Below are 26,485 nucleotides of genomic sequence, written 5' to 3'. Positions count from 1 at the left end.
CATAAGATGTGCCTGTCAAAGATATAGAATCTACAAGACAAAAATCACGTTGTTTCATGGTGATGGCAGCCAAGTTCTCAAGTGTTTTACGAAGAAGACTATTTTCAGATTTCCAGGAAAATTTGTCCACACCACAGAGCTTGAAAGCTGTAAGTGTCCTTACAGCTTTCCCAAGAAAACACAGGCTTAACTGCCCCGTCCCAGAATGCAAACACAGTATTTCCACTTCACAGGCAAGTTGTTTCATGTTTATTGCACTGTCAGCAATAGCCACCATTTGAATCAGTGGATTCATTTGAAGCCAAGGTTATGCTTTATATGTTTATACCTCAAGCATGTCCATACAGATATAAAGAATGAATGAGCAACTTGTGTTAGCTATAGCATCTGCAATCTATGTCTATGATGATTGCTCTATTCTAGGTTAAAATGCTAAAATACATATAGTAAAATTGAGTCCTGTCTAACTAATGGAATTAAGTGCCTTTTCTCAAGTACTACTCACATGATTCATTTCAAACAATGAGTGATGAATATCACCCTAACAAAGCAATCAGAATCTAAAAATCAAATGTAAAATCCAAGAACAGATGCACATTAGGGTTGAAACATATGTCAACAAGTGTTCCAGGGATCTCATGCCATTGCTGGAGCAGCTAACTGTGGTGAGGTCAGCCCTGGAGAAGTGTGACAGCACCAATCTCACCTGCCTGACTCTTGAAAACAACCCAGAAAGCTGTTTTCTATTAGAGTTTTATAACAAAATAGCTATGATGCACTTCTTACTTCACTGAGCTCTCTATCCTCATTCTTTGAAGTTTAATTAACTTGTTAGCTGAAAGTTTATTAACATGAAATAAAATCCTAATAAAGATCATTTGAAGTTTTCACACATTAGCAGATTGCATTAATTCTTACTGGGGAAGCCTGGAGGGCACACTTTCACCTTTTAAATTACTATTTTTTTCAGTTGAGTTTTAAATACAAGCAGAATAAGATATTTTGGCTCTAAGAAAGGCTACTTAGACAATACTCTTGGGCGCAAATTCCCCAAAACATGAAATACAGATATATTCTGCATATATGATGCCAGTGAAGGAGTAAGAGAATCCTGAAATTCCACCATGAAGCAGATTAAGAGTTAAAGCACCAAACCTGGAGGCAAGCACATTCAGAAGCCAGATATGTCTGGAATTATAATAACAAGGCACTAGTTTTATTTACTTAGTTAGGACTTAATGCCATTTTTTAAACATCTACAGAACCTACAGTTTGAGCTGTCCCTTATTTGTACCCACCCTTTTACGCAGCTCCAATGCTTGCCTACCCATTCTGTTCCTCTTTAATAAATTTGAGCTCATCAATGAACTTCAGCCAGAGATGAAAATCTCACAAATATTAAGTACTTACTTACAAATTTAATGAAGCCTAGGGTTTGGGTAGAGAAGATATTCAAATTAGTGTCCTCACTGAGGGAAAGACTGCAGAATGTGGTCAGAAGTTCCTAGATTTGGATGACCTAAGCATGAGCCAAGTAATCAGCACACGTGTAGATAAAAGTTATTCCATCTGCCTCTTGCCCAGGTGGTAACTGTAGATACAAAAGACAGATAGGGATGAAATGGCAAAGGGACTTACACAAGACAACAATTGCTATGTTGAACTTCTGTATCAATGGTACTAAGAAAAACAGAACTATTTTGCATGAGCAATCTATAGTACATTACTTATTTAATGACATATAAGTCTCAAAGTGAAGACTGTCTCTACAGGCTGTTTGTACTTAACACTAAGCAAAGCTTCTTATTCACATTGGAAATGGGAGTTTGCATGCCCACAAGATACCAATTTAATTTAATCTCTTACCACAGATACCAATTTAAATTATGCTGAAACTATGCAAAGCAGGCTTAGTCCTTACAACTCTTACAAAGTCCTATTAAGGGGGTACATCTGAAAGGAGGGTGCAGTTAATTCTAAATTTATCTGTAAAAAGAAATAGCAGGATTCACTGTATTTTCACATTAAACATTAAAATATTTCCAACCAAATTTTGAAGAGACAATCTATATCAGAACAAAATTGGCTTCTAATTTGACTCACCTTGCAAATAAACACAGCAAGGGGAAACTCATCCCAAGTAGTTTGGAGTATTCACTTATGTCCTTGGATAGCTGCAAAGATTGAAATAAACTCTGAATATTTTGAAGCTCATCTTTCAATAGGTTATTTTTCAATGACAAAAAACGTCATTAAGTGACATTAACGATGTTAAGTGATCTTCCAGAATGTCAAGTTCAACAGAATAGAAGCATCTGCAGTCTATGTGCACTGGCAGTGTGAAAAAAATCACAATGTACTACTAACACCATGAAGCTTACAGTAACTTCTAATACTTGCTCATAGCCAGACTGCTTACTGTCAAAAGAATCAACAGTAGAAAAATAGTAAGATAAAACAGAAAGATAAAACAAAGTTAACTGTAAAACAACTCTGGCACAAGAAAATTTAGTCATCAATCACATACCACTACTTTTGACATATCAGACACCAACAAGAATTTCCCAGAAAAGATTACTTGTATGCATGGAAAGATCAGTTTATTTGATCATTATTTTAGGATAAAGTTGAGCCTGTTCTAAGTTACATTACAAATGTAATATCCGAATTGCTTGTAGTACTCTGAAATCTAATAATTTGCAGAATTTAAAACAAAAATAGTGGTCATGTGGCCACCTAACACATTGTGTTAAATAAAATTAAAACAGATAGTGTTAAAAATAATTAAAAACAAATACAGACAGCCACTTACACTATTATTAACCTATTGCTCAGTTTCCCCGAGTTAAAAATTAAGGTGGTGTGAATCAATGACACTCCATATCATAAACCACAATCTTAAGTATAATCCATTTGGTTCATTTGAAATTCTGTCAGATTTTGTTTGAAAGGCTGTCTCTGACAATTCTTTGACAAAAGTAATCTGAGCTGGAAGTTTACAATAACAGGAGGTTTGGAAAGGCTGCCAAGTTTTATATAATGCAGAGTCCTATGAGTACTTTATGGTTTTTTTTTTCCCCAAAGAAACCTTTATCCCTGTCAACTTGTTGATAGACATATTTCAATACCTGTTGCATCTTTTGTCTGCCTAGCAGTATGAGAGTCATAACTTCAAAAGAAATGGGGAGATAATTAGCATGACACAATAGAGACACATCCCCCAAACACCTTCGCTTTAGAATTCCAGCTCTTCCAGGGCTGTAAGCTCAACAGCTTTCCAGTCTCAGTTTTCATCTGCAGCACTAAACATATCAAGGGATAGTTTATTAATATTCAATTTAATTCTGTTCAAATGGAAAACCTGTATTTCACCTTCAACAGTACGAAGCCCCAGACACTCCAAAGAAGGTTACTTAAAGACCGTTTGGAACAAATACATTTAGTGGGAGATAGGAACTTCTCACAGCAATGCTGTGGCACTAGCTTAAATCATGTCTGGCGTTGTCTGCAGAAAAACGTGTTTGTATGGAGAGGTCACAAGGAGAATAAGCACACAGAACCACTGCAACCAGGCATTACAGGGGGAGTTATAAACATTACTGACTTGCAACGTTTTTCCAAAGGGGCCTACATCAAGCCTATTTGCAAATAAATAGGTCAAAACCACAGCAAAGGGTGTCAAACTGCTGCAGAAGCAAAGGTTAACATTATTAACCAGGCAATGGATAAGCATAAGCTGGTAGCACAGAAGCTGTTTGTTATTCAATTAACTTTATAAACAGGTGTGAACCTGAAAGGGGTCTGTTGCAAAAGGATTGTAAAGCACAGCTTTAAAGCCTTTTCTCAGCATGATTCAGGTACTGCCTAATATTAACAAAGAACAGATTCTTGCACAGGATTGCTGTGACCACCTGCAAGAGCAGATTTCTACAGGAAAGAGGGAGATTTAAACAAAACACAAGCACATATTTGTTAAATTGTTTTCATCATAACTGTAATGGGACAGTTCACATTTCATTAAAGAGCAAAATTTCCCTATTTTCCCAGTAGCTGATGGGAAAAAGCTTGTTCAAAGTTTATGCTGCTGTTCACCAGTTCTACAGACACAACAATAACTAAGTGCTTAGCAATGGTCCTTGTGAAAACATCATTACATCAATTCTTTATAACTTATGTAAGATATAAAGAAATATTCTTTTTGAATTCATATACAGCCCTTAAGCATGGGGTTTGTGCAATACATTTCTAAATAGAAACGAATGAGAAGAAAAAAATAAGCATGATTTTAAACACAAGAGGAAAAGGCAGCAAGTTAGTAGCTCTCCTTTGCAAAACAAACAGTGCATATGCTTAATACGGAACAGACGTACCGGACACATGGAAATTATGAAAAAAAATCAATTCAGCTAAGATATACTTTAACATGACATGCATTTGAGATTTTCCAGGTCTTAAACCAATTTCATAGGACTGCTCTGTGAAACACAAACACACAGACCTATTTAAAAACCACATTCTCATTCTCAAAACAAGAGTGATGGTCCTGTGTCTAGAACAAACACCTGGAGACCAGGATGTTTTCCTGACCGCCCCGCAGACTCCTGGCGTTAACTCGGACACATGAATCACTTCACCCCTCAGAGACGCAGCTTCCCTCCTGCAGACGGAAGCAAACCGTATTTCCACGGATATTTCATATACCGGTGTCCAAACCTATCGTAAGGGCTTTGGGACGTTTCCAGAGTGAAGTCATTTACGCATTACAGACTGAAATACAACTGCCAAGGGCTTCGCTTGCCCCGGTGCCGCGCGTGCCGGGGCGCTGAGCCGCCGAGGCCCTGCCGCCCTCGGCCAAGCTGCGCCCTCGGACTGGGATTCCTGTCACCCGGGGGAGAAAAAGCGACCCGCCCTCGACTGATTTTAGCAAGCCGAGCAGAGAGCGCGGCTGGCCGCCCCGGCCAACGCGCCGGCCGCCTGCGAGGGGAGCCGGCAGGCGGCTGCCGCTCCCGGGGCGACCCCGGAGCCGCCCCTCACCGCCTTCTCCTGGCGGCCCGCGGCACGGCACTGACCCGCCCCCCCGCCACGGTCGCTCGGGGTATTTTCGGAGCGCAGGGCCAGGGCGCCAGCGCACTTGGCCCGCGGCGGAGAAAGCCGTAGCGAGCGGGGAGGCAGCGCTTCAGCGGCGGTGGCGGCGGGCACAGCCGAGCTCTGCGCCGGCTGCCCGGGCCCCGAGGCGAGCGCTTGCCGCGGGGGCAGAGCCTCCTGCCGGCAGCCCCGCACCGGTGCGGCGGGGCAGGCGGTGCACGCCCGCCGGCCCTGCCCAGCCACGGGACGCGGATGCCGGCTGCGAAGCGACGGGACGACGACGGGGAGCAGCGAGCAGCGCGGCTGCCTCCGTCCCCCGCAACCCCTGCACTGCCCGCGCCGCCGCCCGGCCCGGCTTCCCGACGGCGCGGCGCTGCCGGGCCCCATGCGGCCCGCTCGCGTCCTCCCTTCGCGCGGCGAGCGGGTGAGTGACGAGCCCGGCGGCGGGGCGTGGGGCGGCGGGGCCGGGCGCGCTCACCTCGGCGGGCGCGGAGGAGCCGCGGCTCCCCGGTCACGGCAGCCTCGACACGCGGCGGTAGCGTTGCGCACAGGTAGGAGGGACTGGGGGGGGGGGAAGCACCTTCATTTTTAACGACTCTTCCCAGGTGCTAATTGCGAGCACTTGGCAGAAGCTGCCTGCTCCCACCCGCCTCCTCCTAGCTAGCACCTGGCCGCGTGCGCCGCCGGCGCCGAACCGCGCGTGGCAGGGTCGGGCTGGCTGCGCTCGCTCCGGTGCCCGGTTCAGCCGGGGTCCGCCACGAGCCCCCGGTGCCAGCTGGAAACCCGGGAGCGGCGGAGGGGGCCGGGGGCGAGCGGGCGGCGGGGAGCCCAGCCCAGCGCATCCAGCGAGCGACAGAGCTCAGAGCAGAAGTTCAGATGAAAGGGGGAACCACACGGATCTGGGAAAGCCGAGGTTCTCCATATAGCTTAACGGCCACACTAGCTACTTCGAATAAAGAGGTTAGGGTGAGTTTCTGTTCTAGCTCTAAAATACTTATGCTTTTATTTTATGCGTCTTTCTTTTGACAAACCCAGAGTATCCATGGAAGAGCACCTGGCTGAGGAAGGGGGGAGATGAGGCAGAGGGTTGTTTGCTTTCAGAAAGGGGAGGGCAGGCAGGGAGTTAAACATTCGGGCAAATCTTCCTCTCCCTCCACTCTAGCCGCTATTTCTTCCTTAAAACAAGCAATCTTACATTTTCAGGTAGTGAAAAATTCTAGATGCATTCATTCCCATATAGACATGGTAGCATTTCTCAAATATGTAAAAAGCCACCCCATCTGGAGGGTGGTGAATGGGAGAAGTGGGTATAGTAGGGACACAACATGCTCTAAAGCCTATACTGTGAGCAATTCCTGATGTAGCCTCTCCAGCCTTTCCTTCACAGACACCAGGCAGGAATGATGGAGAGGAATTAAGTTTCCTGGATAAGCGGCCTCTACACTGTTTACCTGCAAGGCGTCAGGCGCTCTAGCTGTAAGAGAACTTGTGTTCCGCTATTCTGCAGGACTTGTGCTCCGTTTTAGTCATCTGTTTAAAATCCAACAATCAACATCAAACCTGTTTGGAGAGGGGTGGGAAGTGGTCAAATTCAGCACATCAGATATGCATTTAAAAAAAAAAAGATGATGACTTGAAGCGTTAAAAGAGTTATTACTAAAATACGAAGGAACTCATATTACTGCTGTAAGTTTACTAGCTGTTTAAGAGACAGCTCAATGTATATTCCTATTAGAGACAAAGAAGAAATTATTTTGTACATTAATACATTTAAGTGAGCTAGGATTAAGCCTTTCACTAACTGGGGTTTACTTTGATTGATTAACAGTACAAGGACAGGTGAGTTCTCACATCGACTAGGATTTTACACAGAAAGGTTTCTAGACAAATCTGTGCATTTTTGTAATGAAGTCTTGCTTATAGCCTAAAAGCACTGAAAGTTCACTTAGGCAAGTTCACTTCACTGAATTGCTGAAGAAATTTCTCACTGATCAAAACTTCTCTAGCCTTTTTTTAAAGGAAGATTCACAAAGGGTTCAATCTGTTGTTTAAAAACTATTAGAAACACTACTCTATGGCTTAGATTGTTTTATAGATCCTAATAATTATTATAAAGGCATTTCATATTATAAATTACAGTATTAGCATGATTATAAACTAGTTGATGTTTATCCTGACCAGAAACTAGTTCTAAGGAGAGGAGGGCTCTAAGTGCTTTTTTTTTTGGGGGGGGGGGGGTTAGAAGGACAGCAACATTGGATTCTTCAACATGTGTACTAAGAGCTTAGAGAAAAGAGTATCTTGATGGATGTGATTTAGATCCTAAGAAATCCTTCTTTGCTGTTGTTACCTCACTTGTTATAAAACAAAAGCAAGTTGACTCCACGTTTCTAGCATTTCCTCCTCAGAATTCCAAGAAGTTAATCACAGATGAGTTTGTCAGATTTTATAAGTGGTTAATGCATTCTTTATTGGACAATGAAGCTTTCTTTATCTAAACCCAGCTGTTTCTATTGGAAGCAAGTAATGTGCAGAGCAAATAGCAGATAGAATATCAGTATGCAGCCTCAGTGTTTAAAGGACTAACAACCCTTATTTGCACACATTCCTTTTTTGGTTCTCTGACAATGATTCACTGAGTTACTTGGGGAGAAACAGACAAATTTCACTGAGCAATAATATTTAGAAATGAGTGTACTGTAGTTCTGATGCAGAAATATTTAAAAAGCATACAGCTAGATTTACTGTAGGGCAAGGATTGGAATAAGAAGTAACAGAAGATAGAATCCAAAGACTCTGAAGATACCAGGCTATCCTTGCTTGAAATATGTCCTGTGCTTTAGCAAGTTGGAGATTCCAGTTACAGAATAGGTTCCAAGGAAGAAGGCACCACTGTTGCTACTCAGCTTTAGAGACAGGACTGCACTGGGAAATTGCCCGATTTGTAAAAGCTTTTACAGCTTTTACAAATTTACTTTTGCATCACAGCCTTATTACTGTACCAAAGTAAAAAGGAATTTTCATCTGTAACAACAATTACTAAATTATTTAGCTCTTAAAGCAAAAGTCTCTTTTTTATAGACAGCTAATGGAAAAGAAAATACTTGGAAGATGAAACTTCTTCAGCATTTTGCAGTACTTAAGTGCTTAAATAACAGTTTGTCAAGAGATCACACACTGATGAAGATATTTATGCTGAACTAGACTACTACAGCAGTCTGTTTAGGCTAGGAGGGCAATTTAATACCATATCTGGAAGCTTTAAGATTATAGTCATGATGGGAGTTTTCCAAATCTCTGGGAGGAAAAAAAAAAGTCATCCATATATGGGAACCATAGGAACAAGATTGGTCTTTTTGTCATGGAAAAAAAAAAGATATTTAAGAAGACTTTGGGAAGCAGATTGAGCCACTGAAACAAGAGTTTAATAGGATTCTGAGCTTACATTTTAAAGGTCAGAACCTTCTTTGGAATGTGTCTGTCTTCTGTTAGGACTTTTGGTTTTCATGCTCATACAGGTCCAGTTCTGGGTTGATCAAAAAAGCCAGGCAGAGCAGGGGAAAAAGGTACATCTCTCTTGATAATTTCAGGAAAAGACACACAGATGTTAAAAATATATTTTTTTAGGGAACAGATTGTAAATACATTTTTTAGTGCAACAGTGACCAGAAATTTTTTTTTTGGACCAGAAATTTTTTAAGCAGCTGATTATGCTGCTGATGACAACATGTATACATCAGTAGAAAGTGAGACTTGAGAGTACTAACGTATGTAGAAATGAATGGTCAGTCATCAGAAGATGGCAGCACTACTCAGCTTGGAAGATGTCCAGTGAGTTTCTCACTTCATGCAACCAGAAGGTGAAAGATACTGAAGCTACATTTTCAGACTACCCTGGTTTATGTGTCATCATTAAAAATTAAATCTCCCCTTCTTTCCAGTTAAGTAGCTACAGTGCCCATTTGTTTGTTTTTCCTTTTCCTAGATTGCTTTCAAGATGTTCAGCATAGAAGCTTCCATATTCACTGATTCTGCTAATAAATGATGAGCCTGTAACTGCTTTCCTGTAAATTAAGACTATCTAGGTTATGAAATGCATCAGGACTTTTTATAAGAGAGGCAGAAAAAAAAAAGTGTTTCCTAGCCTAGGTTCTGTCAGTAGTTGAATGCCAGGAGACTTTTAATAATTGTTTCCTGATATTATTCCTGTAGATCTCATGCAAATCATACAGGCCAGCTATTACTTTCCCCCCGCCTTCTTCTCTAAACTAAGAACTGAGAATGGATCAGGAAAGATCTGGTGAATCTCAGAGATACTGAAGCACAGGACTGGTAGAGCAGAATATCGTGGCTTTGACACAGAACACAATGTATTGAAATGTATGGGTGCAATACACTTTCATATACCCTTCCTCTGCTTTTCAGGCCTCCTTTCAACTTCTGGTTTATGTCTCTTGTAGCTATGTAACAGGACTGTATAATACATCAGTATCAGAATAATGAAAATTCAGTTAAGCAGAATATGATCTGCAACATATGAACTCGAGTTCACATATGTATCGATTTCAAAGACACAGAAGCTCTGTCCTTACTTATGCATTGAAAATAATGCTCCCAAAAATTCAGTTCTTCCTTTATCAAAAAAGTTAAGAACCCTAAACAGTGTAATGAATTAGTAGATACTGTATAAAACTGCAGAATTCTGTAATTCATTTAGGCTCTCAGCAGTGAGTTCTGTATCTTCTGAAGAGAAGAAATAGAAAAGAGAAAGAGAAGACGTGAAGTCAGTGCCATAAAGACACAAGGAAAAAAAACAGTTTTAAGGGACTTATCCATTAACACTATGTGAAAGCCGAGAGTATTGATGATAAACTGCTTGTAGATAATAGTATGCACAGAGTAAGACTTGCGTACCAAAAGTGATGAAGAAAATATTGAAAAGATTTTTTTCCCCTTCAGTACTACTTATTAACCTTCCACTAGTAATATAAGTTTTAGAAGCTCCACCAGAACCACTACTCATTGCTGTTAATCAAAGACATTTGATTAAAAGCAGAGAAACAAGGCAGGGGGAAATCAGGTACTCTCCCTTCAGTCAGGCCTATTTTCTTTCGATCATCTTTTCAGCAGTCACGCAGAGCAGCTGCAGCTTGCATAAGGGCTGTAAAAAGACTTTGTGTTGTAATGATTTTATACCAAGCCAAACTTCACAGGACTGAATTTGGTCTTGCCCTGGCCTCTTGCTTCCTGTTTTGCCCTGGCCTCTTCATATTTAGAGTAATACATTACTATAGCATTAAATCATATGTTCATCTCTGCAGCTTAATTAAGACATGCATCAGTTTTATGGTGGTACAATTAAATACTACTATTGCCAGTAGTATTGCCATCAGTTTTCTAGTCACAAGAAGATTTCTCTACACAGGAAGGCATATTAAATATACAATAAGCTTCACTTTTGGGGGTATGTCACTTTATTTAAATAGTGAGGGAGAACTTACCTACTTTATTTTTCGAAAGAAGATTTGATATTTTGCAGTGTCTTACATATTAGTTATGTGCACACTTCCTCAGACTAACACGTACTTGTACTTTGGATTCACTTTCCATTTCTGATAGTCAGACTGATACAAGAATATGCCTACCAACCATCGCGCTCCTAGGTTTTTTTTTTTTTTTGTACACTGTAGCACATACTTCTGGGACTCACATACAGTTCTCAGCATCATATTTATGTAAACCATACTGTACAAGTCACATTTCTTGTTATCTGGGGAGAACAAATAATCAAGTTTATTAAAATAGATGAAGAACATGGAGGTATAGGAACACATAGCAAGATCAAAACAGAATAAAGATGTTCCCAGGACAGACTCCACTTTCTCAAGGAAGAGAGCTTTGATGGAGCTCTAGTTATACTAATGACAGCAAGAACCTCCACAGGAGTATTTCTACTATCAGTCTTTGCTCAAGAGCTGGCCCTTCTAGCATGAGTCTAGACTTCAAAACCAACTGGCTGTGTTTGGCTGCGCCCAAGAATAGAAACATAAGACCTGATGAAAGGATCCCAAATCAGTATCAGTTTAGGCTAAATAACTGATTTGGATTAGATTTGTTTCAGAATTTCTTTTACAAGATGTTTCTTGTAAACAAGCCATAAGCAATAAGTAAATCACGCTTTCCATGTCCAGCCGCCTCAGATCAATATCCTTGTGCATACGCAACCGGAGAGAGAAACATCTCACACTTTCAATTGCTTGAGAGTAAAGCTGCATTTGTACCATTAAGTTTCTAGCTCCCATTTTTACCAAATGAATTTGGTTGTAGTAGTTTGTCCAGTTCCCCTGCAGTCACATGCATTCATAAGAGAGAAGATAAACTGTTCGCTACGTTGAAAGGTCAAATACCCCATTGCCATCTCAAGGGAATGCGCTGGGACCAGCTGAATTGCTCCAACGTATGAGCAGCCCAGCACATTATTTTAAAATTAAAAGAGTACAAGATCAGCAAACATAAACTACTATAATATTCTAATACAAATTGCTCACGCCAGTTTTCTTTGTTGGAATGGAAAAGAAATCCAATGCAGAGCACAGTAAACCAGTAAGGGGTGCAAAAGGTCAGGCTGCCAAAAGAGACTAGTTATTTGTGAAGGAGACAAGCCTTTTCACAAGCTGACATGGTACGGCAGCCTAATCAAGATTTGAGCTCAGACAGTGCTGTAGCAACTCATACATCAATACAGTTTCCTTACACAGTTGTGTCCTTGTTATAAAAATTTAGAGGAGTCAAGATGATGTGTCTATAAAAATAACAGGTTACCATGACTGTACATGAGAATTTGTGTTATTCAGCCTAAAACATTAGCTTTTTATTTAAGAAGGTTGTGGAGGTCTAAGCTTTTTGATGGCAGATAGCTGAAACTGTGGATAAATTCATTCTCAGTAAAGCGACCACCCCCAATCAAATAAAAGCATGAAGAACAGCATATCAGAAAAAGCTGTGTGTTGACATCAATGTGCAGGATGTCAATTTGATTGATGCATGTGGCTGTAGCAGCAACTATAGTGATTCTGTAAAAGCTAAAAAATAAAATATCAAGTTCAATCAATTCAAGCATCACCTACAAAGCCGGACTTTCACTTATGTTTTCAAACTATTTCAGCCTGCCCAAACATTCTCTTGCAGTTTGAATGATTTCCTCAGTCAATTTGAGTATTTCCTCAATTAAAAAAAAGCAGAAGTATTTATTTGCAATCCTGACAGTTTATACCCTAATGTACAGCTATAGGAAACAAAAAGGGCAACAGCACAGTAGAACCACTGGACTGAAGGAAAAAAAAAATATATATATATATACATATACACACACATATACAGACACACAAATATTCTTACAGCTTTTCCTACATAAGCAAGTTACAAATTCAGTATATCATACAGTTATATCACAAATACCTTTTTTTCTTGAAAGGCTTCACACAAAGTTAGTAAAAAACTTAAAGTACCCTTCATGATAGGCTCAGCATTTTGTCTTTTGGTTGTTCATAAGGTCTGCTTTATAACATCACTAACCAAGGCTAGAGGAATAAGCATAAATTTGAAGTCACAGACCAGGCAACAGGTAAGCAATACAGTTCCTGTATAACAGGGCAGATATGATGACCTTTTTCTAGTCCCTTTGCAATACTGCATTAAGCAGTCCTCCAGTCACTGCTCTTAGCATGAGAGAATTATGCACGTTCAGAACAGAAGTGGATACACGAGTTCAATGAGCCTCAAGTTGTTGTAGTTTAAAATGCGTTGCCATGTGCACTTACTCTAAACTTCCAGACAGTTTGCCTGTCTGTTCCTAGGGATACTTGTGTAAATATATTTTAAGAGCGTGGAAGTAACTCCATTATTTCTTCTATTCCACTTTGCTCTCGATCTAGTACTATACAACTTACTCACTGCATTATTTAGACAAGTGATTGAACCAGGAGAAAAAGAGCAGAGTGATTAGAGCTATAGAAGTAATAGGTCATTATTACTATTATAGTAATAATAGATCATTCACTCTCTTTGGAAATGCAAGTGTGGAGAAGACTTCCGAAATAGTCTGCTTGTCTTTGCCCTTCCCAAGCGTAGTACTCCTGTCAGTCACCACTGGGATATGACAAGTCTGCACCATTTTCCAAGGTGTCCAGCTCCTCAAATCAATACTCAGATCACCAATTCTGAACTCTTAGTAGTTTTGTCTGTGCGTTCTAAGCTGTAAAGCAGCTTCTGCATCTGCTTCTGCGTAGCTGCGGTAGTGTCCATCCACTATTTTAGTTCTGGTCTCTTTTTTCTTCAAGACAGTGTTTACATCAAGACCTACTAAAAAGCCTCTGCAACCAGATATATACAGCACAAGATTATGCAGAACTAGACAGCCAGGTGTCAAAATCAGTTGGATAAAAGTTTCTTCAAACAAAAGAAGAATCATAATTTAAACATGGAATGAAATATTTACAGGTCAGGTTGGGTTGTTGGTTCATATAATAAAACATTCACTTTTCACTTTCAGTGGCCTTAAGAAAAAAGAAAGTATATTGGGGTAGGAGTTTGGGAAGATTAATAAGATTTGAGTGGCCAAACACTGAGACATCAGATTATTCAGTCCTCTCATTTCAAACTCCAAGAGACACTCAAGTGTAAATGCAATCCAGTCTTTTCTCAATAGTTGTAAACACTTTTTTGAAAAAACATGATCCTTTTTAGACTGAGACAGTGGGTCATCTAAATGGTAACAGCCGACAGGTTATCAAGTTCTTCATTTGCTATTTAGCAAGAATATTCTTGGAATACTGACAAGCATTGCCTAGGGATTATTATGAGAAGGTATTAAGAGCAGAGATCTTTCAACACAGAGGAGTGTTTCCAAGCACTGCTGTGTTTAGTGGTCAGCTGATAGCCTTGTTCAGCCACAGCTCTTTCAGAAGTCCAGAAAGCAGTCAGTCGAATACTTGCTTATTCTGTATGCAGGCAGACATTCAGCAGTGATTTATTCAAAACTAGCATACTGGAGAATTACTGAGCTGTTAAAATAGGTGATGCATGTTCTGCTGTCAGATGAGTACTATTTTAAGAGGCTTCCATGGCAGCAAAACTCAAATGGATGCCTGCCATCTTCCCTGCAGAGTCACACCCAATAAGCACTTAATTTACAAAGGATTTGTTCATTTTTCAATAGTCATTTCTTAATCCTACTTAAAAAGTTTGACTCTTGAGGGCAAAAGTGTAGGCCATAACCTCTGCTGCTGCTGCTGGTAGCTTGGGGTCGTGCTCGTTGGAGATACTGGATACTGCAGGCATAGCACAGGACATAAGGACTGTTTATTTCCCAAGATGACATAGTAGGTCAAGTGCAGTTGTTCCTAGTCCACTTCATAACTCAACTAGCTCTGTTGCTCTGCACTCCCCATCTGTTTGGTCTGAAGACACAAAATTTAATTATATTCTGTAAGGCTAATAACAAGTTCTTTCTCTGCAGATATCCCGTAATATTCTTGCCTAGATTAGAAAGATGACTAGCATTTGGGGGGGAGGGAGGGGGGCAAAGGGAAAACATTTACAGAAGAGCATCTGTGCTATTTTTCATCCTTTTATCCAAGAAAGGGGAGAAAATAATAAGATTCATATTTGTGTTGTGTATCCTGTGGATAAGAAGAAGCCAGTGATAACACAATATGCTAGGGTAGCCAAGTAACAAATGTATTCTGGAGCGTTTCTCTCTTCATGAAGATCAGACAGGCTGCTACAACCAAATATACATTTAAAGGAAGTTGGTGCATCTCTACACAACATTCAGTTTAGATGATGCAAGTCAGTCAATGATCTGTGTGACAACTGCCATTTTGTGCAATTACTTGGAAAATCCTAAAATTCAGAATACTACTGGCTGTTATGGCCAAGGCTCCAAGATTAAATGATACACCATTTCCTTATAGCAGGGCTGGATCCTGACCTAGCCTCTCACCATGCAGCCCCAGCATGAAGCACACATGCTTCACCCCAATTTAGCATCCTCTCCTCCAGTTCAGGGCCCCTGCATGTCAAATGGGGAGCCAGTCCAACTCAACGCATCAGGAAGAACAGGAGAGAACCCACATTATTACATGACAAATGCATATGGAGTAGTGGTCAAAGCAGGAAAGCTAGGGTTGTGGACGTCAAACAAGAAGTGACTTGCATGCAGAATACAAAATTTGACAGATCCTCCCCACTCCCTTCCCCACACATGCACATTTTGAAGGCATGATTATCTTTGTTTTTGGAGAAGGCTTCACATGCTTCCTTTTTCCCTTTACCACCTTTAAAAGGCCATTAAAAAAATCCTTCAGCTACAGCCAGCATTGTGAACAGACCTTTGGCCCCATAGACTCTTATTCACCTGCATGGGTTCTTTTACCATTTTCAGTTAGAAGATTAATTTGAAAAGTACAATTTCCTCTCCTTAAGACTGTCCTATCTTCATCTTTGGTTTGAAGACTGGTTAAGATTTTACATATCTGTGTTAATATGATTATCACAAACACAGAAGGGCTCTTTGAAATAGCTTCAGAAAGTAAAACTCAGACTTTGTTAATCACTTTACAAGCCAGCCATCCCCACCTCTGGTGCTAGGCTACAGTCCTTCAGGCAGGGACTGTCTGGAGAGTGCACAGATGAGACATACCAAGAGAAGGAAAGCCATAAGCATCACTTAATCTTAACATCTTTAGCATAACAAATAACAGTATTCAAGCAGATTTGTAACTAAGTGTATTGTATTTTCTTAATTAAAACCAGCTGGAAGTTTGCATAAAATGATATAGGAGGTCCCTACAAAGAGTCTGAGAAATAAGGCCATTTTGGTCTCAACCCTCAAGAGTTTTCTTACTCTTTCCTTAAACATCCTTTTTTTATCCCCTTCCATCCCCTTCTAGTTAGTAAGCAACACCATGTAGCAACAACACTAAGTATTAAAACTTGATTTTGAAAAATATTTAGACTAATACCAATTCCAGGCTTATTCCCTAGGAATCCACAATCACTGGAATAGAAGGATTTTAAGTCCCAATACGATAACTGTTGCACAATTTTGTTTGAACCATCTATACATTAATGCACTGCTGCTCTGTTGTCTTTCTCCCTGCCATTTCCAGTAAATCTATGTCTTGGCTTGCCCTTTGTGCCATTGAAGTATTGTTTCTGAAATCAGATTAGCAAGTGGCTAAGCAAAAAATTGATGTACATACATACAAACAGTGGAACGCTGCATATGAAGGGATCTGAAGATACAAGTATTACTGCAGACTGACAGAACATCCTACATGGCACAGTTAGAGCAGACTATCCACAGTCATTACTCAGTCTTGTTTCCTTTGTCCATTTTTTCTGAATGACAGTATGCCATTAACTGCTGCAGTCTTTGGGACATCAGGAAGTTTCCCTAGCAATCACAAGCATAAAAAGCTTATAGATCTTCCCCTACCAATGTGGCAACTCTTCAGGAGTTCTTTATATATTGCTGAAACTAAAGTAAACATGAATTTTTCAAACACTACCTCAAAGCGAGTATAGCAGGTCTTAAGGCTTTCCAGATGCATTATTTAATACTTCAATGTTAGAAAAATGCATTTCAATTGCACCTATTATAGCCTGTTTCAGAGGTGTTCATTAGGCATTTTAATCAGCAGAACCACAAAAGGTCCTAGGTGCTCCTCCCAACAGTTTTTCTACAAATCTTGAGACATTTGCTTCTTACACAGTAAGAATGTGAATACTTAGACTACAGCCTGATAGTCTAAATTATTATCAAGATATTTTCTAGGAACCATCATGTATACATCCCAAATTAAAAATAAGAACTTGTTATCGTTTACAGCACTAAACTTATTTGCAAACTAACAGGTGGCTATCATTAAGGAAGGAGTAGCCTGTTAGATCTTGCATATATGAATAATAAGAAAGAGTCAGAGGTAGACATCCCTACCTGCTGTTTACCATTAGAGCAATCAAGGCAGAGAAGCAGCTTGAAGAGCTTGAGGATCCTGTTAGGAAAAGTGTTTCTTGCTCTTTCCACAGATTGCAAGGGGGCCGGGCTGGGGGAGGAGGAAAACCCTGGTGATAGGGGAAGAATCCCTAGTTACTGTTTATCTATCTCCGAGGTATTCTAGTTTTTTCATTGTCATCATAGAACTTACAAAATAATGCTTTACTCAATGAGAAATATGAGACCCAACTTAAGATGACACTCAGGCATTTATACATACAGTTTCACCAAGCTGAAAACAGGTAATACAGGCCATTTCAATACCTAAAACTGAATGATTATTTACTGCTTGAGATGTACAGCACTTCCTTTCCTTTCCACCCCCATCCAAAAAGCTACAGCAACAAGAGAGGCTAAAATACAGATTAACTTAGATATTAAGCTCTTTCTTGGAACACTGACAAAATGCCTTAAAGTTTAAAGAACATCAATACTGTGTCAGCGGTAAACAAGACAACCCAGATTAATGGATCCTTGTGCTTGTATTTGGACTTCTAGAAATTGTGAAATTATTATTTTTTTAATTAAAAAGGTAAGCCTTATATAGCAGCTGTTATAAACTAAAGGAAGCTAAATCTTGTCCAAAACCAGAAAAGAAAACCAAAAAACCAAAACTCACTACCCCAAGCATCTTTAAATGAGATTACTAGATTAGATGACAGACATTTAAATGGAGGGAAAACGATTTCTTGGCATTTTTGTGCCATGTGTTTGAGACGTGATCTAGCTTCCTAGCACTCAGCAACAGCAAGTACATATGGCACACACAAAGACATTACATAACTAGTTTTAGCTTAAGTCCATGATCACGCATTGTTTATCAAGTGACTGCATTTCCTTCAGAGTCCTTCAAGGAGTATCCTTGATCCTTTACTATTTAAAAATTCAGCAGAAACTGGGAAGATGACAGTTTTCAGGTACTATAAGGTTTCAGAAAGAGACTAAGACATAAGTATTTAATAATAGGTAATGCATACAGAACAAGTAACACAAGGAAATAGAAGTCTGTATATACCAAAGTGTCAAACCATATCAAAAACAAACACAGACACCAGAAGCCACTGTAGGAAATGGTAATATAGGAGGAGGAAAAAGAGAGAGCGAGAACTTGAGTCATGGCTAATAATCAAATACATGTTAGCTTCCAGTGTAATTTTCTTCCTTTGCTTTCTTTGTCTTTCATCCAGGGATTTATCTTGTCCTTCTGGTCAGAAAGGGAAAGACAGAGAAACAAGAAACAAAAGATTTACACTGCCATATAAGAGGCTGGGTAGCAAGATGATTTTCTTTCTTGGCATGAGTGGTATTGATGTTGGATTACTACAACTCAGTCTGAAATCCAGAGTTGACATGAGAAGAGACAGGAAGCAGTAAAGGACTGAAAGGTACACTATTACCTCTGAGGTTTCAAGAGCTCTCTTTAGGGCAACCCTCTGTTTTCTTTTTGAAGAGTAAATCACAGCCAATAGAATATCTACATAAGACACAAAAGATAAATAAGGAAGTTCTCCATTCCAACAAGAGTCACTCGTAAGAATTTGAGGCTCAAAAGTAAGGTATGCATTTGTAAACACTAAGGCAAGTTAACCATTGGAGTAACTTAAAAAACAGCTGTGACAAATTCACCATCCTAGAAACATTCTAACGATAGAAAGATCTAGCTGTCTATATGCACAGAGATACACCATATATAATACTTCATAGTTCTTGCCAGCTTATTTCAGTGATTAATACTGCATATATTTGTTACTGGGTACAGTCTCAATCCAGCCAGTAATTAGATGCTATGGTGTAATTGGTCTCATTACAACAGACAATGCCAGAAGGTCAAAGGCAAACTAAGTTGCTTGACTGCATTAAAGGGTTAAAAAATTAAGTATTTGATTTCTAAATCAATATTGCTTGTCTACTGCGTCTGAATGAATATATATCCCCAGCCTGCACAGAAAAAAAGGTCTAGTGGTTAGGACACTGTTTGGGGACCCAAGGAGCCTCAGGTGCTTTTAGCAAACTCTAACATTCCTGTATGTTAAGCAGATCACTTTGACCTGTTTTTCATTTTTACTTTAAAATTGAATAGTACATGACCAATTCCCAATAAAGTAGAGAAGATAAAATCTGTAAGGTACTATGAACTGCTCAAATGCTATGTTGATGAAAATTACATTAGCAGGCAGAGAATGAATATTGAGTGCCTGTTAGCATGTGCACTTGGAAAAGGGCAAATGCCTTATCCAACATTTTTTCTAGTTCTTAGCATTCTGAAGTGATCTGCAGATCATTCTTGTTCTTTATAGCCTGTAAAGCATAATGCTTGATGTTCCACTCTTCTCCATGAGCAAAGTAAGCAAAACTTTGCATTTAATAGAAGTCCAAGAGTGGAAGAAGAAAAGATGAAAAACTAGAACTTCCTGTGCTCTTTGGAGCAGAAGTACTCCTAAAGCCAGACCAAATTCCGCAGATCAGTTCCTAAATCCTACCCTATCTCACTGCAGCAGTGCTAAAGGGAAAGTTTGAGAAGCAGGCAACATACAATTTGACTGTATCCTGCTCTATGATTTATTCCATAAGCAGTTCATAAATAACTGGGTAAAGCTGTCTAATGAGATACATTTAGTTGCTGATATTCTTTCAGTTGAGGATTCAATTAAAGTTGTCTTCTCTCTTTTTATTTTGCCATAAATTTAAAAGAAAATATGTGGGGGTGAAGATCACTAATTTCTCTGTAAAGTCCCTGAGGCAATTGACACCAACTTCTTGACTTGACTGTGCCCCATATACTTAACTCCAGTGGGGAGTTTACAGTGATAGCTGTGGAAAGACAATAACAGACTGGGATATAACCATTTCCTGTCACCAAACATGTTGGTTTAAGACACATGGAATAATTTCTGTTCTCTTTATCAAACAGGAAATGCTTGAAGGATGAATACAAGTCCTCTCTGATCTTTTAACATCTGTGACTAGCTGTCATACCTGGCAGAACCTGAAAGCTGTACAGAATACAGAATTACAGAACCCAGATCTTGAGCTCATACACTACAGAGTATGTATTTTCTCCGCCTGTGCACCCCACTGATACCTACCACACCTCTTTTGTTAGAATAACAGACTCTTATGAGTAAAGCTTATGGAAAAAGGAATTTGATCTCTTGTAAGGGAGAACACAAACATTCCAACTTCAACCAGTGATTACTGGAGTAAGAAAGAGATAAAGTTAGCATAAAGTTAACATAAAATAAAGCATTGCACTGTGTTATTTTGACCATATTTGGAATAATAAGGATAAGAAATCCAATACATATCTTTCAGTTTTAGTTGTGTAAATATTGTGAGCAAATAGGTGGAAAGGTCTCAATTTCCTTTCTTATTAAGAGATTTAGCAGAACTTAAACTTAGACAAGCACTATAAGAGAAAAATGGCATAAAATATGTATCACCCTCACAGTTGATTTTCTCATATATCTTAGAGATAGGATTGGTCAACTGATCATATGCTCCAACACTTAAAATATTATTAATGCTTTTTTGGACTCTAGATCAATTCATGAGGTTAGCTGTTGGGAAGCAGAAGATATCAAAAGCATAGAGAATTTCTGGGTAAGGGAATAGCAGTATCTATCCAACTCTGAAAACATGCTTTTCTTTCCCCTAAATTCCTTCACTGTCTTTTCCTTTCTGTCCTTTCCCCTTTCATTACTAATGTTTGAGATATTATGCTTGTGTTAGAAAATGGTAGAAATAACACATTTTACAATTAAGGCCTATGATCTCAACATATAACCTCTACCTTCATGAGCAAACTATTCACATATAGTTGTTTCCCTATGCAGATCAGGTAAGCACAAAGCTACGCGACACTGGTATCTGTATAAATGAAATCTGCCACTCTTTGGTAACACTTGCAAAATAATATGTAGAAATGAATGTCACTAGAATACAAGCCTAACTGGACAAATGTATACATCACGGTGTGTGTTTACTAGGTTGTCCATGTTCTGTACCTCAGTACATGTTAATTTTTTTTAATTGAGCAATGTACATATCAATCTTTATCTCCAATAGACAGTAAAAAGGAAACTAGTACTGAGGGGAAAAATACTGAGAAGAGGGAATACTGAAAAATGGCTTAATAAAGATGAGCTAGGAATCACATTTTTATTGAAATATGGTACATACTCAGATCTATGAATATTCCATATGTACTGTCATTCTGAAGGCTCTATGCATGACATGCTAAACTTCTATGTAAATAAAAATAGCTCATTTATTCAAGATGAACTATGACAAAAAGTTTCTTAGGCATAAAGTAAAAGTTTTGCTACATATCCAGCCTCACCTCCACTTATTTCCAGTTTTATTTCGGGTTTTAATATCCAGTTAAATATCCGCTTTAATGCAGCAAACAGCAATAGTAAGCATGCAGGAGTGAGGTGGCTTGAAATTGGAGGATAGTTCTTGTATATATTTCTTAGATACCCGAACCACTCCTAAGCTAATAATCCTCAGTCTAAATGACCATATATTTATATACATTTGAGAGGTTGCAAGGTGCTTATTAATCCTCAAAAATCCTATTATTTTCCCTGAACTGTTATTGATTTGTATTTGAAATAAAATAGGGTTGCCATCTTTAAATGTTTGAAATCTTCTGTGTAAGCATAAACTGGGTAGAAAGAGATTATTCATTATTTATAATTTGAACTGCTGCCTACAGATGAAAACATAGGCACTGGCTACAATCTTAGGAGTTATTTGAGAATCTCCGTATCAACTAGATGCATATACTGGCTGTAATCTTTTTATTGAATGGAACACCTTGTCATGTGACACTAGTATCAGTAATTCCCTACTGCTGGTGGATAATTAAACCCAACTGCTGTATTCTCAAACTATTAGATATACTTTGCAAATCATCACTGGTTTGTTTAAAAATATCTAATACAAAACATGTTCATTTTATTAACCAACTTTGAACTGGTTTGCCAGTATATAGGTTATGTTATGGTTCCTGATCAGCTATGTATTTAATGATATATAGGAAGTTCAGACAGTAAGGACTGAAATTTCTTCTCCAGATTCCAGGGTCATAATTATGAGGATCCCCATGAGATAACTCTGTAAACCATTTTGGATTGGTTCATGGAAATTGTTCCAGTACTTTTCATAACACAGCTATAACATTTCACATTTTAAATTATCCATTTGTAAAATGTTGTAAATTTTTTTTTTTATTGAAGGAAGTCCTAAAAGGGAAAGTACTAAGCTGAAGCACAGATTAGTTTTATTAGTTTTATTTTAGTACTACAGTGATTGACCATATTTCTTTTCTTTTCCATAGTTCCTGAAATAAAAATCACAAAGACGTCCAACAACATTCCATCCAGGATTGTTAATGAAGAGCGAATTGCCAAGGCCTGGGCATCTTCTCTGATTTTTGCTCTGTGCTCTTGTGCAAAAGATGTCAGAAAACACAACCAAGAACTCAGCTGACCCTCACTCAGCTCCTCTAGGTTTGTTCCTGGGTAGCATTTCACTGATCACTATTGTCATGAATATATTAGTACTATGTGCTGTGAAAACTGAAAAGAAGCTGCAAACAGTAGGCAACCTATACATTGTCAGCCTCTCTATTGCAGATCTTATAGTTGGTGCAGCTGTTATGCCACTGAATATTGTTTATCTTGTAAATCACACGTGGATTCTGGGCCTACCAGCCTGTTTGTTCTGGCTGTCAATGGACTATGTGGCCAGTACTGCATCCATCTTCAGCCTCTTCATATTGTGCATAGACCGTTATCGTTCAGTTCAGCAACCACTGAAATATCTCAAGTATAGAACAAAAATGAGAGCATCGCTAATGATTTTGGGGGCTTGGTTGCTGTCTTTCATGTGGGTCATCCCAATTCTAGGCTGGCATGTTTTTGCTACTAATGGGGAAAGGACAATGAAGGAAAACAAGTGTGAAACTGAATTCTCTGAAGTCACCTGGTTTAAATTGTTGACAGCCATCATCAATTTCTACATGCCTTCTATCATCATGCTATGGCTTTACTTTAAAATATTCAGGACTGTCCGAAAACATTGTCAACACCGAGAGCTCATCGATGGATCATTTCGGTCTTTCTCAGAAAATAAAAGCATACATCATAGTAAGACAAAGGATGAGCAAAAGACTTGCCCCCAAAAGCAAATCTTAGATGAGAACACCCTTCCCAAAGACCAACACAACTCCCCTCAGTTGAAAAATATGGAGGCAAAGCTTCATTTAGGCAATACCAACAAGTCTTCAAAGGCTTTTGTTAGCAAGAGTAACAACAAAGTTTTGAAATGGAGCTGTTTCCCTCTCACCACTGCCCAGTCTAAGCCAGGCCTGGATAAAGCAGGAAAGAAGTATGCGTGTGTTACAGAGGGGAATCAGAATGAAGAGGAGCCATGCTCACAGGACAGTGACTTAAGCAATGCATCAATCGACGAGAATTCTGCAGAGGAAGTTTCCTGTAGAAAGGACTCTAATCCTAACCCTGAAGGAGCCTGCAGCCCTCAGGGAAAGACTGAGGACAAGGATTTCACAGGACTTACTTACCTGAAGAAAACATGGCGAAGACTGCATAGCCATTCCAAAAGGCACATTCAAGAACTGCATGTGAACAGGGAGAGGAAAGCAGCTAGGCAGTTAGGGGTCATAATGGCAGCCTTTATTTTGTGTTGGATTCCCTATTTTATATTATATATGGTAATAGCTTTCCGTAGTCGTGAACAATTTTCCAAATTACACATGTTCACTATATGGCTTGGCTATGTGAACTCCACTTTAAATCCATTCCTCTATCCTCTTTGTAATGAGAATTTCAAGAAGACATTCAAAAAGATCCTTCACATTCACTGATAGTTTATCTTTGGACTGATTTTTTGAGCAAAAAAAGAGTTCGTAAGTTCAACCAAACAAAATATTCTAGTTTCAAAAGCAAACACCATGGGTAAAGTAGGTGGCTTTGGAAAAATGTAATTTATAAACAAGTGTTGGTAAAAGTAGAAAACATGCATATAATAGATTTAGCATGTTTGAAGAGGAACTATTTCAGATCAGGAATACTTAAAACTTGAGGTCAATCTCAGAACTGTTGCACTGTTGTACACACTTTACAGCTTGAGATTACCTCTTTCATCATGTAGAACAAAAACTGAAAATACAAATAGAGATCTTCAGTGATTATAAAATATTCAACTGTGGAAAAGGAAGAAATAGAATATGGTTTCTGTGACTGGCTAAATAATTATGTTTTTCTTTTTCAACTTACTGCTTTAAACATGGGAACACATTGCTTGTGAAGAGAGATCTCTTGCAAAAGGAGATATGTGGCATAGACAAAAAAATAAGCTTCAACTGTTTGAGACAATCTACCCTATTTATTTATAACTTCCTCCAAATCATACACTTTTTTGAAATGTCAAGTCAGATTGTAATATACCTCTTTGATATCATGTTTCCTTTATTTTCACCAGTACCTGTTAACTTCAATGAAAAACAAGAGAATTTTTATGTCCTGGATATTTTACTAAGACTTCCCAAACTCAACATACTATCACTGTCTATTCAAGAAGGGTATGCTGTTGTTACTAAACTTGTCGTATGTAGTAGGTTATGGACAACATATTTTTTTTTTCTTCCTACAAGTAGATAAATAATTAAGCATGCAGTCACAAACAAATTCATCCTTACAATAGGCACACTCTTCTTACTATAACAAGGCAAACTCATCAGCAGCAACTAAAGCTTGCAAAACAGGAAATAAAATATATGAAGTATGTTTACCTTTTCTATATTTATATTTAATTGCATTTTATAAATCATGATGTAAATGCTGTTACATATTTCAGGAGTCACATAGAATCACAGAATAGTTTAGGTTGGAAGGGACCTCAGGAAGTCATCTAGTACAACCTACTGCTCAAAGCAGGGTTAACTGACATTAGATCAGGTTGCTCAGGGCCTTGTCCACAAATTGAATAACACATATCTGCAGAGAGCTTCACCTGGAAAACGTGGAAGGCAACCTTGACCGAGAGGTTTGCAGCAAAGGTTGATGCTACTAATTTTGAGAATTCACTTGCTCAGCCATTAGTTTAACTGTTTCTAAGGACAAACAATACTACTCAAAAGTAGACATGCTCTGTCATACAATAGGAATCAATCACCACTCTATAAGTGCAGTTAGGTCGCAACCAAAGGAAAAAAACATAGTTCTTTAGCAAGAGAGTACCTCGTGGCATATGTCAAATGGGCTAACTCATCAGCACGCTTACAAGTTACCAGTACAATTACACCAAAATTAAAGGCATACACTGATTGAGGAGGGGGAAGGAAAATTGAGGCAGAACAGGTATCTGGCCCCGTATTAGCTGAATATCTCAACACCAGGTTGTGGCACAACAGCAAAGCATTCCTGTTCTTCTGTGATGGAACTAAGTGAAAGAAACATTTTGAGCAGACACGGTGAAGTTTCTGGCCTTTGGGGAAACTGCTATGGCTGTGCCTTTATGGTGTTAGTTTTAAAAAGAAACACCAGGACCAGAAAACGTCAAGAGCCAAAGTCACATATGTATATAATGGTGAGTTTATGTAAGCTTTTCCATATGTTTGTATGTATGGAAAGATTAGTGAGACATTTTCAAGGTTCAGTGTAAAAATAATGTCCTCCCACTGCCATTCTGTCATGTTGATGAATTTACCACTTCCAGAATGAAGTGTATCCTTGTTTCTGAAACTGCTCAGTTAGCTTAACAACAAAGATCTGTTGGAACTGAAACCCCTTTAACTGAGTACTGTCAAGAGTTTGGTGGGATAAGTTGAAAAGATGTTCTGTGTAATATATTACATCAGAAAGAAAAAACAGTCATTTAATATTTGGAGGAGAAATTCTGAATTCTGTGTTCTTACTTAATGATCTTGAGCTACTTAGAGTCTCTCTGTCCCACATGTGCCTCTTTTGTAGTGACTATGACATGATGTGACACTTAGGATAAGGTTTGCATGATGCTCATAAATTTTGGATATAATATGCTAAGTAAATTTTGGATATAATGTGCAAAGTACTATTATCCTCTGTCAGTTTTCCATCTCTGAATTAAACATCTGAATGTCACTTGCTGTATTTAAAGAATTCAATATTAAATGAAGCCTTAGTATCTTTGCATTTTAATAAATGGATACTTCGATGTTTGGAAAATATGTGGTACAGGAATAAAGTTAAATTCAGTCTATTTGAATGTATCAGAGTTCAGAGATTACTTGATTGTGGTCTGAAGTCGTACACAGGAATAACTGCAATTAGGGAA

At 38.8% G+C, this 26,485-nt stretch overlaps 1 protein-coding gene and 1 long non-coding RNA gene across 3 annotated transcripts; one reads left to right on the top strand and one right to left on the bottom strand.

Annotated features, from left to right (window-relative positions):
* Positions 1 to 1,415: 1,415 nt before the first annotated feature.
* On the bottom strand, positions 1,416 to 3,197 carry LOC106486672 (uncharacterized). The gene is made up of 3 exons (XR_001292932.1): positions 3,129 to 3,197; positions 2,104 to 2,174; positions 1,416 to 1,591 (listed from the first exon to the last, which is right to left on the bottom strand). It is a non-coding gene; the product is annotated as an uncharacterized lncRNA (long non-coding RNA).
* Positions 3,198 to 5,247: 2,050 nt separating this feature from the next.
* HRH1 (histamine receptor H1) lies at positions 5,248 to 26,410 on the top strand. Of its 2 annotated transcripts, XM_067303863.1 has the most exons (3): positions 5,248 to 5,509; positions 20,058 to 20,192; positions 22,488 to 26,410. In XM_067303863.1, the coding sequence occupies exon 3, from the start codon at positions 22,608 to 22,610 to the stop codon at positions 24,033 to 24,035; it is 1,428 nt and encodes a 475-aa protein (XP_067159964.1). In that variant the 5' UTR covers positions 5,248 to 5,509; positions 20,058 to 20,192; positions 22,488 to 22,607; the 3' UTR covers positions 24,036 to 26,410. The 2 variants fall into 2 exon arrangements, with proteins under 2 accessions (XP_067159964.1, XP_067159965.1); XM_067303864.1 differs by lacking the exon at positions 20,058 to 20,192.
* The last annotated feature ends 75 nt before the right edge of the window (positions 26,411 to 26,485 follow it).

Source organism: Apteryx mantelli, chromosome 12 (genome assembly GCF_036417845.1).
Source record: "Apteryx mantelli isolate bAptMan1 chromosome 12, bAptMan1.hap1, whole genome shotgun sequence".
In the NCBI taxonomy this organism is placed as follows: Eukaryota; Metazoa; Chordata; class Aves; order Apterygiformes; family Apterygidae; genus Apteryx; species Apteryx mantelli.
Note: the sequence above shows the minus strand (reverse complement) of the source record. Positions and strands in the feature narration are given on the sequence as shown.